This window comes from Phocoena sinus, chromosome 4, assembly GCF_008692025.1.
Source record: "Phocoena sinus isolate mPhoSin1 chromosome 4, mPhoSin1.pri, whole genome shotgun sequence".
NCBI classification, from domain to species: domain Eukaryota; kingdom Metazoa; phylum Chordata; class Mammalia; order Artiodactyla; family Phocoenidae; genus Phocoena; species Phocoena sinus.
Window position 1 is genome coordinate 85,377,889 of NC_045766.1, and position 19,070 is coordinate 85,396,958.

Genomic DNA, 19,070 nt, shown 5'->3' on the forward strand with positions numbered 1-19,070 from the left:
TCTTTGTTTTTAATTTTTGACAGTTTGATTAATATGTCTTGGCGTCTTTATCCTTGGATTTATCCTGTATGGGACTCTCTGTGCTTCCAGGACTTGATTAACTATTTCCTTTCCCATATTAGGGAAGTTTTCAACTATAATCTGTTCAAATGTTTTCTCAGTCCCTTTCTTTTTCTCTTCTTCTTCTGGGACCTGTATAATTCAAATGTTGGTGCATTTAATGTTGGCCCAGAGGTCTCTGAGACTGTCCACAGTTGTTTTCATTCTTTTTTCTTTATTCTGCTCTGCAGTAGTTATTTCCACTATTTTATCTTCCAGGTCACTTACCCGTTCTTCTGCCTCAGTTATTCTGCTATTGATCCCTTCTAGAGTATTTTTAATTTCATTTATTGTGTTGTTCCACGTTGCTTGTTTCCTCTTTAGTTATTCTAGGTTCTTGTTAAATGTTTCTTGCGTTTTCTCTATTCTATTTCCAAGATTTTGGATCATCTTTACTATCATTATTGTGAATTCTTTTTCAGGTAGACTGCCTATTTCCTCTTCATTTGTTAGGTCTGGTGTGTTTTTACCTTGCTCTTTCATCTGCTGTGTGTTTTTCTGTCTTCTCATTTTGCTTATCTTACTGTGTTTGGGGTCTCCTTTTCACTGGCTGTAGGTTCATAGTTCCCGTTGTTTTTGGTGTCTGTCCCCAGTGGCTATGGTTGGTTCAGTAGGTTGTGTAGCCTTCCTGGTGGAGGGGACTAGTGCCTGTGTTCTGGTGGATGAGGCTGGGTCTTGTCTTTCTGGTGGGCAGGTCCACGTCTGGTGGTGTGTTTTTGGGTGTCTATGGCCTTATTGTGATTTCAGGCAGCCTCTCTGCTAATGGATGGCCCTGTGTTCCTGTTTTGCTAGTTGTTTGGCATAGGGTGTCCAGCACTGTAGCTTGCTGGTCGTTGAGTGAAGCTGGGTGTTGGTGTTGAGATGGAGATCTCTGGGAGATTTTCCCCGTTTGATATTATGTGGAGCTGGAAGGTCTCTTGTGGACCAGTGTCCTGAAGTTGGCTGTCCCACCCTGATGCCTGGCTGGAGCACCAAGAGCCTTTCATCCACACAGCTCTGAATAAAAGGGAGAAAAAAGGGAGGGAGGGAGGGAAGGAAGGAAGGAAGGGAGGGAGGGAGGGAGGGAGGGAGGGAGGGAGGGAGGGAGGAAGGAAGGAAGGAAGGAAGGAGGGAAGGAAGGAAGGAAGGGAGGGAGGGGATAAAATAAAAGAAAGAAAAAATAAAATAAAGTTTTTAAAATAAAAGAAAAAATAATTATTAATAAAAAAAATTTTTAAGTAAAAAACAAAAAAATACAGACAGACAGGACCCTAGGACAAATGGTGAAAGCAAAGCTATACAGACAAAGTCTACACAGAAGCATACACATACACACTCACAAAAAGGGGAAAAAATAATATATCTTGCTCCCAAAGTCCACCTCCTCAATTTGGGATGATGCGTTGTCTATTCAGGTATTCCACAGATGCAGGGTACATCAAGTTGACTGTGGAGCTTTAATCCGCTGCTTCTGAGGCTGCTGGGAGAAATTTCCCTTTCTCTTCTTTGTTCGCACAGCTCCCGGGACTCAGCTTTGGATTTGGACCTGCCTCTGCATGTAGGTCACCTGAGGGTGTCTGTTCTTCGCTCAGACAGGATGGGGTTAAAGGAGCAGCTGAATTGGCGGCTCTGGCTCACTCAGGACAGGGGGGAGGGAGGGGTACAGATGCAGGGTGAGCCTGTGGCGGCAGAGGCCGGCGTGACGTTGCACCAGCCTGATGCACCCCATGCGTTCTCCAGGGGAAGTTGTCCCTGGATCACGGGACTCTGGCAGTGGCGGGCTGCACAGGCTCCCCGGAGGGGAAGTGTGGATAGTGACCTGTGCTTGCACACAGGCTTTTTGGTGGCTGCAGCAGCAGCCTTAGCGTCTCATGCCTGTCTCTGGGGTCCACGCTGATAGCCGCGGCTTGCGCCCGTCTCTGGAGCTCCTTTAAGCAGCACTCTTAATCCCCTCTCCTCGCACACCAGGAAACAAAGAGGGAACAAAAAGTCTCTTGTCTCTTCGGCAGGTCCAGACTCTTTCCCGGACTCCCTCCTGGCTAGCCGTGGCGCACTAGCCCCCTTCAGCCTGTGTTCAGGCCGGCAACCCCAGTCCTCTCCCTGCGATCTGACTGAAGCCCAAGCCACAGCTCCCAGCCCCTGCCCACCCCGGCGGGTGAGCAGACAAGCCTCTTGGGCTGGTGAGTGCCGGTCAGCACCGATCCTCTGTGTGGGAATCTCTCCGCTTTGCCCTCCATACCCCTGTTGCTGCACTCTCCTCCGCGGCTCCAAAGCTTCTCCCCTCCGCCACCCGCAATCTCCCCCATGAAGGGGCTTCCTAGTGTGTGGGTACCTTTCCTCCTTCACAGCTCCGTCCCACTGGTGCAGGCCCCATCCCTATTCTTTTGTTTCTGTTTTTTCTTTTTTCTTTTGCCCTACCCAGGTATGTGGCGAGTCTCTTGCCTTTTGGGAGGTCTGAGGTCTTCTGCCAGCATTCAGTGGATGTTCTATAGGAGCAGTTCCACGTGTAGATGTATTTCTGATGAATTTGTGGGGAGGAAGGTGATCTCCACGTCTTACTCTTCCACCATCTTCCTCCCTTCCTCCATTGTGAATCTTAATGAACCAATTATAAACTGTCCGATCAACTTTTTTCTCTTGTCTTTTACAAATCACCTTCTCACCTAAAACTTCTTTTTGGTCTTTCATTAGATAAAATGTTACTTCCTCTATGACATGATGTTTTCTGTGATAGATCTACCTGTGAATTTTGCTATATACTTGAGTTGGTCTTGCTTTACAAATACGTAGAATATGCAGATGTCCTTTTCACATTTTAATCTTCATAGCTTTTGAGGTAAGAGTTACAAAAGAAGTTCAGAGAACTCAAGTAATTTGCCCAACGTCCAACATGTAATAAATATTAGAACTGGAACTTGAATTCTGGTTCTTCTGATTCTGAACCCGTGAAGGTTACCGACCCTAGCCTGAAAAACTGGTACTTCCAGTATGGACTGACTCAAATTTATGAAGAATAATTTTTTTAATATTCAAATAAGGTCTCTAAAAAAGATAAGTTATAGCCATACATGTAAGAATTTATCTTCAACCTATCTATTAGTGCTTAGCAGAAAAGTAGCCCTTTTGCCTAGTCCATTGTAATATTTTAATAACATATACATAATAGACATTCCTTTAAAAGACAAAAAACCCAATAAATAATATGGCAAACCTTGTCTACACAGTAGGAAATAGACTTGCATCTTATGGACCTCTATATGCTCTTGTTTGTCAGTTTGTTAAAACAGGAAAAATGGCTGGTATCTCTTCTAATGAACAGCATAATTCAACCATGTATAAACCTTTCCCCCGCTGCAGGCACAAATTCATTCTTGCTTTGGGAATATGTAGGTTTTAAATCTGAAGTGATCCTGCAAGTTACAGATACACAACATTTAAAACAATGTTGAAATTCTAAGTCTTTAACTTCAGTTGGCATAGACAATTTTGAATCTTCAGCTAAACTGGAAGCCATTAGTCTTCAGATTTCCTGTTATATTTGCTATAAAGCATCTCAAGAGATGGATTCCAGAATAGGTCACAGCACTGTGAAAAAAAAAAGAAAAAAAGCAAAATCATTTTCTTCCTTACTTCAGAGGTAGTAACAGATCTGAATTCATCTAACTCAAAATCTGTTTACAGCCGGGTGCGGTGGCATGCGCCTGTAGTCCCAGCTACTCGGGAAGCTGAGGCAGGAGGATTGCCTGAGCCCAGGAGTTCTGGGTTGTAGTGCGCTATGCCGATCTGGTGTCCGCACTAAGTTTGGCATCAATATGGTGACCTCCTGGGAGCGGGGGACCACCAGGTTGCCTAAGGAGGAATGAACCGGCCCAGGTTGGAAACGGGGCAGGTCAAAACTCCCGTGCTGATCAGTAGTGGGATCGTGCCTGTGACTAGCCACTGCACTCCAGCCTGGGCAACATAGTGAGACCCCGTCTCTTAAAAAAAAAAAAAAAAATCTGTTTACAAACTCTTGTGAGTTCCATGTATGAAACAGAATGTCTTAATCTGTCCTACTTTCGCTCTCTTCCCCCAGCCTCTTGAAGTATTCTAAATCTGGAGATCCACATTATCGGATCTATGTCTTTCATGATTCTAAAAATTTCACATCTACTGTTTTGCCTTTTATTTTCCAGACTAAAAGTGTTTTTCTGTTTGTTTTGTTTTGTTCTTTATTGCAGTATAATTGACACATAACACTATATTAGTTTCAGGGGTACAACCATTCGATATTTGTATATATTGCAAAATGATCACCACAGTAAGTCTAGTTACATCCATCACCATTTATAGTTAAAAAATATTTTCTTTTCTTGTGATGAGGATTTTTAAGATCTTTTCTCTTAGCAACTTTCAAATATGCAATATAGTATTACTGTAGTCACCATACTGTACATTACATCATCCCCATGGCTTATTTTAGAACTAGAAGTTTGTACTTTCTGACCTTCACCCATTTCTCTTACCCCCAACCTCCACCTCTGGCAACCACCAATCTCTCTTCTGCATCTATGAGCTTGTTTTGTTGTTGTTTTAAATTCCACATGTAAGTGAGATCACACAGTATTTGTCTTTCTCTGACTCATTTCACTTAGCATAATGCTCTCCCACCCATGTTGTCGCAAACGGCAAGGTTTCCTTCTTTTTTGTGAATGAATAGTATTCCAGTTGTGTATACACAATGACCCTTGAATAACATGGGTTTGAATTCCATTTATCCATTTATATGTGGATTTTTTCTATGGTAAATACTATAGCATTACACCTGGTTGGCTGAATACAGGGATTCGGAGAAAATGTGGATATAGTGGGTCGACTATAAGTTATACTTGGATTTTCGACTGGGCCAAGGGTCAGAGCCCCTAACCCCTAACACTATTCAAGGGTCAACTGTATAATACCACATTTTCTTTATCCATTCATTCACCGAGGGGCACTTAGGTTGTTTCCATATCTTGGCTATTGAAAATAATGCTGTAACAAACATGGGAGTGCATATATCTTTTCGAATTAATGTTTTCATTTTCTTCAGATATATATCCAGGAGTGTAGTTCCTGGATCACATGGTAGTTCTATTTTCAGTTTTTTGAGGAATCTTAATACTGTTTTCCTTAGTGGTTGCACCAATTTACATTCCCACCAATAGTGCACAAGGATTCCCTTTTCTCCACATCCTTGCCAATACTTGTTATTTCTTGTCTTTTTGATAATAGCCATTCTAACAGGTGTGAGGTAATATCTCACTGTGCTTTTGTTTTGCATTTCCATAATGATTAGTGATATTGAGGATCTTTTCATATACCTGTTAGCCATCTGTATGTCCTCTTTGGAAATATGTCTATTCAGATCCTCTGCCCATTTTTTAATCCGATTTATTTTTTGCTATTGAGTTGTATGAGTTCTTTATATATTTTGGATATTAACCCCTTATCAGATATATAACTTGCAAATATTTTCTCCCATTCAGTAGGCTGACTTTTCATTTTGTTGATAATTTCCTTTGCTGTGCAGAAGCTTTTAGTTTAATGTAGTCCTATTTACTTATCTTTGCTTTTGTTGCCTTTGCTTTTGGAGTCAGATCCAAAAACTGATCACCTACACTGATGTCAAGGAACTTAGGGCCTGTTTTCTTCTAGGAGTTTTATGGTTTCAGGTCTTAACATATTCTTCTGCATGTGGCTGTCCAATTTTCCCAGCACCATTTATTGAAGAGACTGTCCTTTCCCCATTGTATATTCTTGGCTCCTTTGTAAATTAATTGCTCATATATGCATGGGTTTATTTCTGGGCTCTCTATTCTGTTCCACTGACCTATGTGTCTGTTTTTATGCCAATACCGTACTGTTTCATTACTATAGCTTTGTAACACAGTTTGAAATCAGGAAGTGTGATGCCTCCAGCTTTGCTCTTTCTTAAGATTGCTTTGGCTATTTGGGGTCTTCTATGGTTCCACACAGCTTTTAGGACTGTTAGTTCTATTTCTGTGAAAAATGCCATTGGAATATCTTCTGTTTTGCTTTTTATTTCCCAGACTAAAATTCTGATTTCTTTAATTTGTTCTTTTTGTCTCAAAGATTCAATTACCATGATAATGTAGATCTTTTTTCATGATTTAAAAAAAAAAATCATCACCATTATTCTGTCTATTATTCGATCTGTCTTACTGTATCCATCCATATCCTTTCATCCATTTATCAGCATGGAAATGAACACATGGTTTCTTGGGATACGTGGACTTTTATGGAGACACTATGACGTTTATGGATACATGTATGGTGTATACCTGTATATAACACAGGTAAAATATTTTCTGCTATATTACTAATTCTCTTTTTGATAAAGTACAGCATTTTAGACTTTTTGACCAAAGCTGCCTACTTGAGAACAGTCCATAATGATTCTCAGTTATAACTGAAGTTACACATGTACAGTTTACAGGAGCGATACAAGTTGGATAGTCCACACACTAACTATGGCACCGTGAACTGATTTGCAACATTTCTGTCAACTCATATGATTTTCTTTTCTTTGTCCTTAAGACTCAGTTCTCATTTGCTTGAAAACCACAGAAACAATTATATTGTGCCTACTTATATATTTCTTCCATAACATTTATAAAAACAGACTGATCCCAGAATCAATCTTTAGGGGTCTTTCACCAATTTTATTTCTCTACTCAGCTGGGGCAGAGTTCAGACATGAAGGTTAGCACTTAACTTTTGCCAGCAGGCTTAAAGGCCAAACCCTGTTGGACTACATGTCTACCCACACTTCCACCTTTCTCCTACCAAGATCATACAGGAAGATAAGGAAATAAAACCTGACTTACTTTATAATAATTATTCTGTGAGTAGGCCAAATCCTCTTTTGGAGGGATGTACTGGGACTTGGTCAAGCAAATAAAAGCAAGCAGTATAAATAACTCTATTTTCTGAATTGGGTTTTGAGAACTACAGAGTACAACCTGACAACTTCCTGTATGTTGTCACTGTGGTATGGTGAACGTTGAAGTTCTTGAAAGCCAGCAGCCTCCTGCATGTGTCTCAATTCTTAAGACCTTGAGTGCTGTGTGGCTTCTGCAGTGCCTTAGTCACTTAGTGATACAGTGGCAGTTATTCCAAGGTCATGCAGCAGAAAATGCTGGCACATCTAAAGAAGGGTACGCCTCTGAAAAGTACTGAGAATCTGATGGTTTGGGTTGTTGGCCTAACCCTGCCATTCACTGACTGACCTTTGGGAAGGAAAGAAACTAACATTTATTATGTGGCTAATGTGTGTATATCAGTCACAATGCATTTTATTTAATCCTTCTGTCATATTTTTTTACTCAGAAAATGAAATAAGTTGCTTTTTTAAAAGCCACTGCCAAGAAGTAGAGGAACCATGCAAAACCATGGCTGTCTGACCCTGAGGTCCATGCTTTTTTTTTTATGCTCTTTCTATTTCAGCAAATACCTCTATGTAACTCACTTCACTTCTCCGACTTGTAATCGTATCTGTGAAACAGGGATGCTTACTTTGTGGATCAATTAAGTGTTTTGAATGATCTAGTGACATAGCCTCCCCCAAGACCATCAGATAGCTCTAGTTGTTCTTAATGTCAAGCCACAAACTAGCTCAATTGATCTGGTAGCATACAGCTTATAGCAGTGTGAGACTACTGTTTGATGATTCCCTTGTTTTGAACACTATAATTCTACTAATGTAGCTCAAGAAAACATTGTCAGTTTTTCCCCAGTCCCATTATACTATTTAACTCAGCTTACAGTCAACTAAAACATTTTTTTTCAATAAATGCTGCTGTTAGGCCATAATTTGCCCATCTTATGTTTGTTTTGCCTTTTTAGAGGAAGTCTCACTTCCTTCTTATTAAATATTTAAAAGAAACAGATATATTTCTATGCCAATGCTCAGGGCTCTAAGAAGAATTAGGATTTCATTCCTGCCCCTAGGAGTTTCCACTGTATATATGGGACACAGACAAATGAACAGGATAAATACTTGAATGTAAGACAAGGGGGAAAAACATTTTGTAGGAAAGAATGAAGATGGATTTAGACTGGCATGTTCATAATTACAAACAATTTAATTGTGATCTGGATTTGTAGGAAGTAGAATGACTGTTTAGAGGACAGTTTCATATACAACTAAGTGTTACTTGGTTTCATTATTTTCTCATAGAAACTATCATAGTGTCAAAGAAGTTAGAGTCAGAAAATCACAGGGAAGTGGCACTGCATTTCTGCTAGTATATAGGTTACTTACTGTACCCAAACTGTACACTGAAAAGACAAACTCATGTTTCGTTGCTAAACCATACCTAATATCTCAAAAATTGCTGCTCAGGAAATAACCATCCTGTCTGCTACTGATGCTTAATTCTAACTTATACGAAGCATTTCTTCTTTGCACATCGTCCTTTAAAAGGAAAATTCTTATCCTTCACAGCCTGAATGAGCTTTCTACCATAAAGATGAGTTGTTTTTCTTTAGAATTGAGAAAGAGATGATAGTATCTTTACTATGGTTGTTGTTTAGGTGATTTAAAAAGTTTTCACTTCTACTGTGGTCTAGGGTTGAAATAGGCTGAGGTAGAAAGATCATGAAGATACTACAGCGAAGATTCAGTAAGAATCTGCAGAAAAAAGGAAGAATAGAGGGAAGAAAAAAATAAAAGTGTTGATGGGTTGTACCAATAAATTATGGCTAAGTGCATAGTCTTCCAAACTCCTCTAATTTTAAGTGATACCTCAGATACACTGATTTAATACTAAAGGTTGTTAGTACATAAAGTTATATGTTAGTACATAAAGACAATTCAACTCTTACCTTACAGGAAACAACTGAGGAAAACATCCTTGTGTTTTAGTGTCAACAAATTTCTGGATCTGAAGGACTTGTTTTAAAAGATGTCCCTTGGAAGATTTGTCAATTTTTGTCAATACCATCTGTAGGAAAACAAATATTTAAGCATTAGAAATAAAGTACAGGTGACCCTTGAACAACATGGGCTTGAATTACAAAGGTCCACTTATATGCAGATTTTTTCAATAGTAAATACTACAATATTACATGATCTGTGGTTGATTAAATCCACAGGTGTGGAACTGCAAATATGGAGGAACCCCCAATAGGGAGGGGTGACTGTAAGCTACACTTGGATTTGTGACTGAAAGGAGGGTTGGCGCCCCTAACTCCCACACTGTTCAAGGGTCAACTGTTATTTCTTACTCTACAGTTTTATACATTTTAGTTACAAATTTCAGTAACGACTAGGTGACCTATGCAAGTTTCTTAATCTCTCTGTACTTGTTTCCTTATCTATAAAATAAAAGCAATACCTCCTAAAGGAGTTGCTGAGAAGATTAAATGATTAATGTATGCAATATATAAAGCATACACTATATATGTTTGCTGTTTCCGATGCTTTAACTACATAGGGCCATAATATCTTTGATTCAAGACCAGTGAAAAGCACCCTGGAGCCATGTTTTCAATTGCCATATGCCAAATGTTTCATACGATCACTATATATCTTATGGTCTAAGATACAGAAGTGAATATTATTAGGTTGATCCATATAAAACTGCCAACTTATAATCATTTTTGAACTACATAATTGTTCTGCCTTATATGTAAAATTTAAAGGAAAAATTAGAAATCAGTCTAGTTGTAGGTTGTAGCCACTAGAGTTATATTCCAAGCTATATCGATATATAGTTATATTCCAAGTAAGCCTAGATTCTACTAGGTTCAACAGTAAATACTTTGAATAATTTACTTACTCAATGACAATGATCAATACATACTAGAGGAAGGTCAATGCATGGATGATTACAAAATCAATTAAAAAGTAAAAGCTTGAGGGCTTCCCTGGTAGCGCAGTGGTTGAGAGTCCGCCTGCCGATGCAGGGGACATGGGTTTGTGCCCCGGTCTGGGAAGATCCCACATGCCGCGGAGCGGCTAGGCCCGTGAGCCATGGCCACTGAGCCTGTGTGTCCAGAGCCTGTGCTCCGCAACGGGAGAGGCCACAACAGTGAGAGGCCCACGTACCGCAAAAAAAAAAAAAAAAAGTAAAAGCTTGATGTATCTGTCAGAGGTTTTCCTAGGGAATTTCTATAAAATTAAATTTCCTGACTAATCATTTATGCTTTTCAGTTATAAAAAAATTAATGATTGTAAATCAACTATACTTCAATTAAAAAAATATTAATGGCAGAAGGAGTGAGAAGCAGAAAGTGAAAGTCTTTTTTCATAAAGGCAAATATTTAAAAGGAGACATAATTTCTCTATCACAACTTCTTTTCCAAAGAAGAAAGGTTAATATTTCCTTAAAGTTAAAACGGAGAAAAATATATGATTCCACAAAATGGTATCTATGATATCAAATTAGGAGTACTATCACTGTCATTTAATATAACCGGTTGCATAATATTTGGGCTTCTTTTTTTTTTTTTTTTTTTTTACTACGTAGACTATGTTTATCAATCCTTTGGCTCCTCATAACCATAAATTATCTCTAATGTTTCACAGGGCTTTTGCAAACCCCAAGAATTCCATAACCTCAAGAATACTGAAAAGTTTCTGACTGGTAACATGGTTTGATTTGCATTAAACTCCAAAACCACTATATTTTAGTGGTTTTCTGACATTTTTTTGAAACCAAATTATAGTCAGTGGGCTCTTTTCCTTAGAGAGGAACTTTAAGACTGCCATTTTATCTGGAAAACCTACAAAGCAAAATAAATGTGGATACCAACCTACCAATCTGTATTCTATTCTAGGGTAAACAACAGTAAGAGCTGGTAAGATATTCTCAAAAGAAATTTTGTTTTCCTTAAGAATATAAACATCCTACTTATGTGTGCCGAAGCTTACTATATTCTTGTGATGTTCTTAAATTCCAGATTAGTTTAGCAAATTTTTCAGTTGCAGTTTTGTTTACATTCTGATAAGTACTATCTGCCAACCTGCTGATAAGGAGCTACAAATGAGTCTTAGCAAATATTTATATTGTCATTTAAAAAAAACCCAAAAAACAAAGAAATGCACTTAGGAACACTAAACGAACAGTTTAGAAAACTTTTACTTTGACTATAATTTTGAAAACTTAAAAGCTAGGACAAGGAAAAGGGAATAAAAGTACCACAGAACTTATTTTAATATTAATGGCTGATAATTGAAAAGATTGTTTAAAAGGTACTCCTTTATCTTTTGAGGAGGCAAGACCTACTCTTTCATTAAAAAGATGTACACATGTGCACATGCGCACACACACATAGACACACAGGGAACTTGTATTTCTAATTGCAACTATGATTCAAAAGAAATACTTACCACATAAGGTAATGCAAATTCTTCACACATTTCTATGGCAATGTTGTCTGTTTTTTGAATTCCAACAACACTATCCACTAACAAAAATGTTCTCATCAAACTATAAGAATGCAGAAAAGAAGATTAACGGCAATATAAAATATACTCATTCATTTCTTTCCCCCAACCTTCACTATACTAAGAAATTTTACTTTGAATAATTATCAATTCAAAATTTTAAAACTTCTTTAAGCAAAAGGAATTCTCAATTCACTATGAAGTCCATCCTACAGTCCAACAGGTCTCAATGTTTACATTCAGTAACTAAATTAATATTAATTTATTTCAATAGCATATATTGAACATAAGATAATCTGCCTAGAACTGGATACAAAGATGAATGAGCCCCTTCCTCTAAGAGCTTGAACTCTAGTGGGAGAAAGAAACAGGAACCCAATTAACTATAAGTTACCATAAGAATGTCTAAATTTTCAAATATTACTTTAAGACTAACAGATAACAGAAACCAAACGTTATATTTTTCATTTTCTTTTGCAAGTATTTTATCTTAGTTTCTATGTAAAGCTACAACAAGCAAGATACTTGTAAACACTTTTTTATTCTTCAAAAGGTTAACATTAATTTTTCTATATCTTGTGCAATGCTTGAAACATAGACCTGCTACTTGACTACCTATGGAGATAAAAAAAGGTAGTATTTACAGAGGCTATGATGTCAGAAGTATTTTAAGGATAATCAGAATTTACTGAAGTTTATTTAAATCTGGTAAATACCACATTAACCAACATTTTTCATTTTTAAAAACAGCCAGCTTAGAGTTTGGTATAAAAATAAAGTCTGCTGAATTACTATTGATAGTCTCAATTTAGGAAAACAATTGAAATTAAGTTTAAGCTAACTTACAGGAAAAAACTAAGCAGGCAGTATATACCTTGCTCCTAAATACTGTATGGTAGAATATTAAGGGAATAAAGTGGACTTTCTAAAAAAGTCATTTGATAAAACTCAAGTGTTCATCATGTGTAGAATGTCCTAGTCATGAGAACTTTGGGGGGGTTCAACATAACAATTATAAGAAAAATGTTTTTCTTACTTCTTTCGTTCTTTTAGATAGGTTTCTACCATGTCAACAAAATCTTCAGGTGCTCTATAGCCATAACCTGGCATGTCCACCAATGTAAAATATTTTCCAACTTTGAAAAAATTCATTTTCTTTGTGTGGCCCTGATAAAGTAAATGGAAAAATAAAAGCTTTCTTAAAATATGTCCTTTATATATTTCATGACTCAAAATATTTTCTGTTCAATTAACAATTACTTATTAAAAGCATAAAAGTATTCTGTATATAACCCTATGCTGATGATGATACAGGAAAAGAAGACAGAAGACAAGTGGCTGGAGATAAGCTTAGATGATACTACTACTTCCCTCCAATTCATTTTTTAAGGAGAATCTATATGATTTAAGAACTTTAGATTCCATATTAGAAATAACGTAGGCAAAATATTTTCAAGTCTTTCCTACTTCATTAGCTCCCTCTCTGTGAAAAAGTTATACTGTTCTAAATAGTACGACTGCATTAGTCAATATTCTCTGATGAACAATATAACTCCACTTTAAAGAAGAATGAATTATGGCACGGATAGGTTAAATTAAATGCCTACTATCAGTCATACAAGTTTGCATAACACCTAGATGCAAAGCCTGATAGTTTATTATGCCTAGACTATAACTTTCCTAAAATCAAGATGTTTTGCATGTTTTATTAGGTGGGTTTAGTGGTTTCATTAAGCATTTTTTAAAAAGCATGTACAACTGTAAAATGTGCAACTAAAACTGATGTAAAGATGATAAAAAGTGGTTTATTCATGTGGTTTCGTGTCCACGGACATTATTAATCAGAAAAGGAAAGATTAACACAAATAACTTTAAAAGTCAATTGTTTAGAACTTAGAAGAATTATTTTCAGAGGAAAGATTTTATAAATGATGCTTAGGTTCCCAGGCAGCTTAAGTGTCTACCTATAGGAAAATAATTTTAGAATTACAGATTAAGAATGTCAAGAATACATTTCTTCCATTGTCCTCTCCCAGCAGAAAGGGAACAACCCTACCTAGAAGTGAGAGTTTAGCTGGGGTATTTGGTGAGGCAGGGCAGGAGGGAGTAAAGCTAGGAGGGTTAACAAATGACTACAATTGTCAGGGATCGTATCAGGGAATCAACCATAGGAAAAACTGCGGAGCAAGAGAGGACCAGTGAAGCCTCAGGGAAGGGTTCCAGTGCAAGGCAACAGGGGCAGTGAGCACTGGGTTGGTGTGAACATTTTGCCAAGGATAGATAATAAGGTGAGGAAAACTGAGGTGAGTTTTGAGGAGAGGATATCTTAAATATTGGTAGAGTCTGCATTATTGAGAAGGAAGCAGAGGAAATGAGAAAATGACAGAAAGCTACTACAGCAGGCTGGCTGGGATATTAGGCACAAAATTTGGCCCTGGGTAACTGGGAATTGCCTGATGGGTGTATATATTTAAGTTAGCAAGGTATAAAAGATTACAGGAGGAAAAAATAATACACTTTAAAGCTGTTTTCTTTAAAATCAAAGTAGAAGCAGATGATCATTCTCAAAGAAGCAAATATAGAATGACACTAGAACAACTCTTTGGAAAAGACTGGACCAAGGAAGATTTCCCCAAGATACTGGCAAGACTACTAAAACAACTCCAGATACACTTCCTTTTCTTCAGAGAAATACACAGGCATTAATGAAATGTCTTACATTAGTACTTGTGTGAAAGAAATCACTTTTCTAGGAACTTAGCAATGATGGTTTCTTCTACCCCCTCAACATTTATTATTCATCTTAGTCAATTCAGAGATAGTTAGATATATTTTAAATTTTAACATACCGGTTTTTTGGAGACTCTAACTTCAACCTCTGGGGCAAGTGAAAATAAAGCCTTTATTAGAGAGGATTTTCCAACATTGCTTCTGCCTATAAAACACACCTTATACAAGCAAAAAGAAGATAATTGAGTACTAGTTTATATATATATATTACTATATAATGTATTAGCTGCAAAAATCTGTGAATACTACTCAGTCTTGCCTAACCATAAAAAGTGGCTTATAGTTAGTCAAACCTCAAATTCTAATAGACAGCTACTATCTACTAAATGATTTCAATGTGGCAGGTACTGTTTTAAAAGCACTTAACATATTTTCTTATTTACTTTTTACAATATCTCCATGAGACTGATAATATTCGTATCCTCATTTTACAGGTGATAAAACTAGAGGTAGAGAGAGGTTAAATAACTGGCCCAAAATTATACAGCCAGAAAGTGAAGAAACTGGAATCTGAACTCAGGGCATCTACATCCAGAACCTGTGATTTTAATTACACTATGCCACTCAAGAATATCTGCAACATTTATTAAGAATTCCATATTTATAAGGCTTTCTTTTTTTTTTTCGGTACGCGGGCCTCTCACTGTTGTGGCCTCTCCCGTCGCGGAGCAGAGGCTCCGGACGCGCAGGCTTAGCGGCCATGGCTCACGGGCCCAGCCGCTCCGCGGCATATGGGATCTTCCCGGACTGGGGCACGAACCCGCGTCCCCTGCATCGGCAGGCGGACTCTCAACCACTGCGCCACCAGGGAAGACCCTACAAAGCTTTTTTGAAGTTACAAACTAGACGCGTTTCAACAGAACTGGCTCTGTGTTTGGAACCCCATTTCCCCACAAAGTCTCAAAGTACACCATAGCACCATTATAATTACTCCTTTCTCTTGACCTTTCTTGTTCCAATTAAGCTTTTCTCCTTTAGTCTGAATGTAGAAAGCAACAAAATATTTCTAATATTAACGATTAATACACATGGCTCGTCTTTTTAATACAGTATTGAAGAGGGTACATTTCCAGTCAGTGCTTCTAAATGAGGGCGGTACCGCCCCCTGGGGTGTTTTAGAAATTTGTAAGGGCATTTTTGGTTATCAATAGGATTGGGTGGCATTTAGTGGGCAGGGGCCAGCAATGCTACACATTTTGCAAAACTGGGGTCAGTCCTTCAGAATGAATTGACTTGGGTCCTGCAAAAATTTCAAATGCTCTCCCAGATTAAATCCAATGATAATATACAGATAATAAAACTGAATTAAAAAGCCAATTACACAAAAAGTCCAGTAATTTAGAAAATTGAAAATCGATGCTATCTCAAAATCATTAAGTGATTTATGTACTCTTAAATTACTACAGCAGTTCTAAATATATTAGCAGAAAAGTTTCAGTGCAGTGGTACCGTTATCACAAGTATGTAAGGAGGTCAGAGCCTTCATTTACCAGACAGAACAAAATAGTAAACTGCAGGACATGAATAAAATGCACACTCACTGTATTTCACTTAAGTTGTTTTTTAAAATGTTATACATTATTGCCATCTATATATAAATTTTTTTTTGCCACGATAGGAAATTTAGATTGGGTGAAAATTACGTACTGATAAGAATCACTTCATTTGTGAAACTCCTATACTTTTCATATTCTTCACTTTGTCTAATTTGTCTCGGCATGTATTCTCTACTGCAATTAATTAGAAAAAAAGATAAATGGTTAAGTTTTTAAACGCCTTTTAAAGTCTTTTATATTCACTATCAAAATAATTAAAACTATATCTGCTTACTTTGTTATAATAATGATATGCGTCCACAGAAAGCTAGTAAATCTCTCCGGTCTGCTGACAAGAAAGAGATGACAGCAAAATCCCAGCCCAAGTCCTCAGCACCCGCATCCGGCTGCCGTTCTCACCTCCGGGCGGCGGAGGTCCGGGGCGTGGTCGAGACGCACGGCGGAGCTGAGGTACTCGATGCGGTTCCGCGAGGAAGCCGTGAAGACGCTCTCCGCCCTCGCGATGTCATCCAGGCTTGGGTTGAAGATCTTCAGGTGAAGGTCGGGCCTCGAGCCCGGGACGAAATGCCGCTCGAGTTCTTGCAGTGGGAACACGAGCTTCGTCAGTTGCTTGCTTGGCAGCCGTAGAACCTCCGCGAAGGCCTGGGACGTGCAGTAAGCTCGTCTTCCGCTCCCCAGCTCTGCCCCCATCGCAAACAGCCAGCCCACGTCAAACCACAGCCGGCGTACTGCCATTTTCCTCTCCTAGAACCCCCGCCTCGGGCCTTCGTTCCGAAGGTCTGAACTGCGCGTGCGTGACCCCGCTCCCGTTACGCCTGCTGGGAATTGTAGTCTCCGCTGGCCTCGCTGGTTCCCGCTTAAGCTCTTCGCGTACAGAGAGCCGGAGGCAGGTGTTACTTCGCAGGGGGAAAAAAGTTCGCTGGGTGCCTTTCACACTCTAGCCCTGACACCTGTGCCTTTGACTTGTATGTCGTTGTGGGGAGGCTGTTTAACGATTTTCAGAGGTGAAGAGACATATCTGGCTGTGTGAGCCTTGAGGCTCAAATGAAGAAGAAAACCTGTGCAGCTCTGGTGGGTTTCAGGCCAGTTTGCTCTTCACAGTTTCTGGTTGTCTCACGGACGTTAACGTTGTACAAATCACTAGGAAAAACACTTTGTCAACAATGAAAGGGGCTGGTGAGAAATGTAGTTGAAAAAGCGCCTGTTCATATTTCATTCAGCCTTCTCTATAGTTGCAGGAAATGTCATTAAATTTTAGAGATTTCTTACAGAATAAAATAAAAAAAACCAGTTTGCACAAGTGTTCGAGTTGTTTCATTGAAGTTATGTAATGACATCTTATTTCAAAAGTTTCTTTTCAAAGCAATTCAAACCGATCACTGCTGGAATGGGAGATACAGGGATCATGACAAAATGAATATCTGTAAGATATTCCTGCTTAAAAGACGATGGGTCTTCTAAAACGTTAGCAGCAAACAGCATACCAATGTTAACGCACGGTCTTTTGAGCGATTCCCCAGGTTGTTCAGTGACTGATAAGGGCAATTCTTGAATTAATGTTACAGAAAAGTTAATGAACAGGACCAACGACTTGGAGAGTAGCCTGACCTACTGCCGGCCGGCTAATTTTTTGTTGATCTTTGCATTGGGCTTTGAGGCTTTCCTCCTTCCCCTAATCTCTCTCCTCCAAAGAAAACACTTCATTGTAAACATCCAGACATTCTGGATATATATATTACCATGTATGTATTTTAACTCAAAATACTGTTCTAAAGCCTTTAAAATTTTTTAAACAATATATTTGGAAGTCTTTTTATATCAATACGTACCGACCTACATGATTTAAAAAAACAAACAAACAAACAAACCCTAAACTACCATAAAAACACAAAGTCCTCATTCACTCCAAGCACTAGTTAGATATGAGAGGGTGGCCTCTTCTCTTGTTATCATTGTTCACATGTGGTTTTCACATTGTCATAGTAACATTTTCCTACATGATTGTTTTTAATGGAGGCATATTATTCCGTTTGTATCTCCAGTGTCTTATTGATCACTAATTAGGTTTTATTACAACAATGCTACAGTGAGCACTCATGAATAGATATCTTTGCACACTTGTGGAAGTAGGATAAATTCCTAGAAGAGGACTTGATAGGTGCATAAGGTGTGTGCACTTTTTTTTGTTTTTAAAGAAGATGTTGGGGGTAGGAGTTTATTAATTAATTTATTTTTGCTGTGTTGTGTCTTCGTTTCTGTGCGAGGGCTTTCTCTAGTTGTGGCAAGCGGGGGCCACTCTTCATCGCGGTGCACGGGCCTCTCACTATCGCGGCCTCTCGTTGCGGAGCACAGGCTCCAGACGTGCAGGCTCAGTAGTTGTGGCTCACAGGTCTAGTTGCTCCACGGCATGTGGGATCCTCCCAGACCAGGGCTCGAACCCGTGTCCCCTGCATTAGCAGGCAGATTCTCAACCACTGCGCCACCAGGGAAGCCCAGGTGTGTGCACTTTTTCATATTTCTGTAGAAAAATCATCTTCTAAAGAAATTGCAACAAATGACTCCCTAATAAAAGAGTATTATAGCATCAAAACAGGCATTATAAAAGTAGGGTATTATAATGTTATATAATATTGCCATACATAGATGAAAAAATTAAAAAAAACTATTTTTTGTTTTAGTTAATATTTTCCTGATTATTAAAGAAGATAAACATATTTTGAGATTTTGTTTGGTCATTTATATTTATTTGTTGTAATCATGTTTTCTATTAGGTTATTCACTTTAAAAAATTGATTTGTAATAACTGTTTCATTATTGAGAATGTTGATCTCTTGTCTGTCATGTTTTAAAATTATTTTTCCCAACTTGTTTACTTTTGACTTTCTAATAGTACTTTTTTTTTTTTTTTTTTTTTTTTTTTTTTGCGGTACGCGGGCTCCGGACCCGCAGGCTCAGCGGCCATGGCTCACAGGCGCAGCCGCTCCGCGGCATGTGGGATCTTCCCGGACCGGGGCACGAACCCGTGTCTCCTGCATCGGCAGGCGGACTCTCAACCACTGCGCCACGAGGGAAGCCCTCAGCTTTACTTTTTTCCAAATGGTTAGCCATTTGTCTCAACAATATTTATTAAACAGTCTATCTTTTCTTCACTGAATGTGTATGTGGGTACATTTGCAGACAACTCTGAACTTTGAAAGTGCTTTCATATGTGC

General features: G+C 38.4%; 1 protein-coding gene across 4 annotated transcripts; it reads right to left on the bottom strand.

The window, feature by feature from the left end:
• Positions 1-391: 391 nt before the first annotated feature.
• Positions 392-17,067, bottom strand: GTPBP8 (GTP binding protein 8 (putative)). 4 transcript variants are annotated; one of them, XM_032631513.1, is made up of 7 exons: positions 16,258-16,506; positions 15,950-16,032; positions 14,362-14,390; positions 12,549-12,679; positions 11,456-11,555; positions 8,947-9,065; positions 8,033-8,752 (listed from the first exon to the last, which is right to left on the bottom strand). In XM_032631513.1, the coding sequence occupies exons 1-7, from the start codon at positions 16,365-16,367 to the stop codon at positions 8,581-8,583; spliced, it is 744 nt and encodes a 247-aa protein (XP_032487404.1). In that variant the 5' UTR covers positions 16,368-16,506; the 3' UTR covers positions 8,033-8,580. The 4 variants fall into 4 exon arrangements, with proteins under 4 accessions (XP_032487401.1, XP_032487403.1, XP_032487404.1 ...); XM_032631510.1 differs by lacking the exons at positions 8,033-8,752; positions 15,950-16,032 and adding an exon at positions 392-1,095 and having other exon boundaries at positions 14,362-14,460; positions 16,258-17,067; XM_032631512.1 differs by lacking the exons at positions 8,033-8,752; positions 15,950-16,032 and adding an exon at positions 3,318-3,663 and having other exon boundaries at positions 14,362-14,460; positions 16,258-17,065.
• Positions 17,068-19,070: the final 2,003 nt, after the last annotated feature.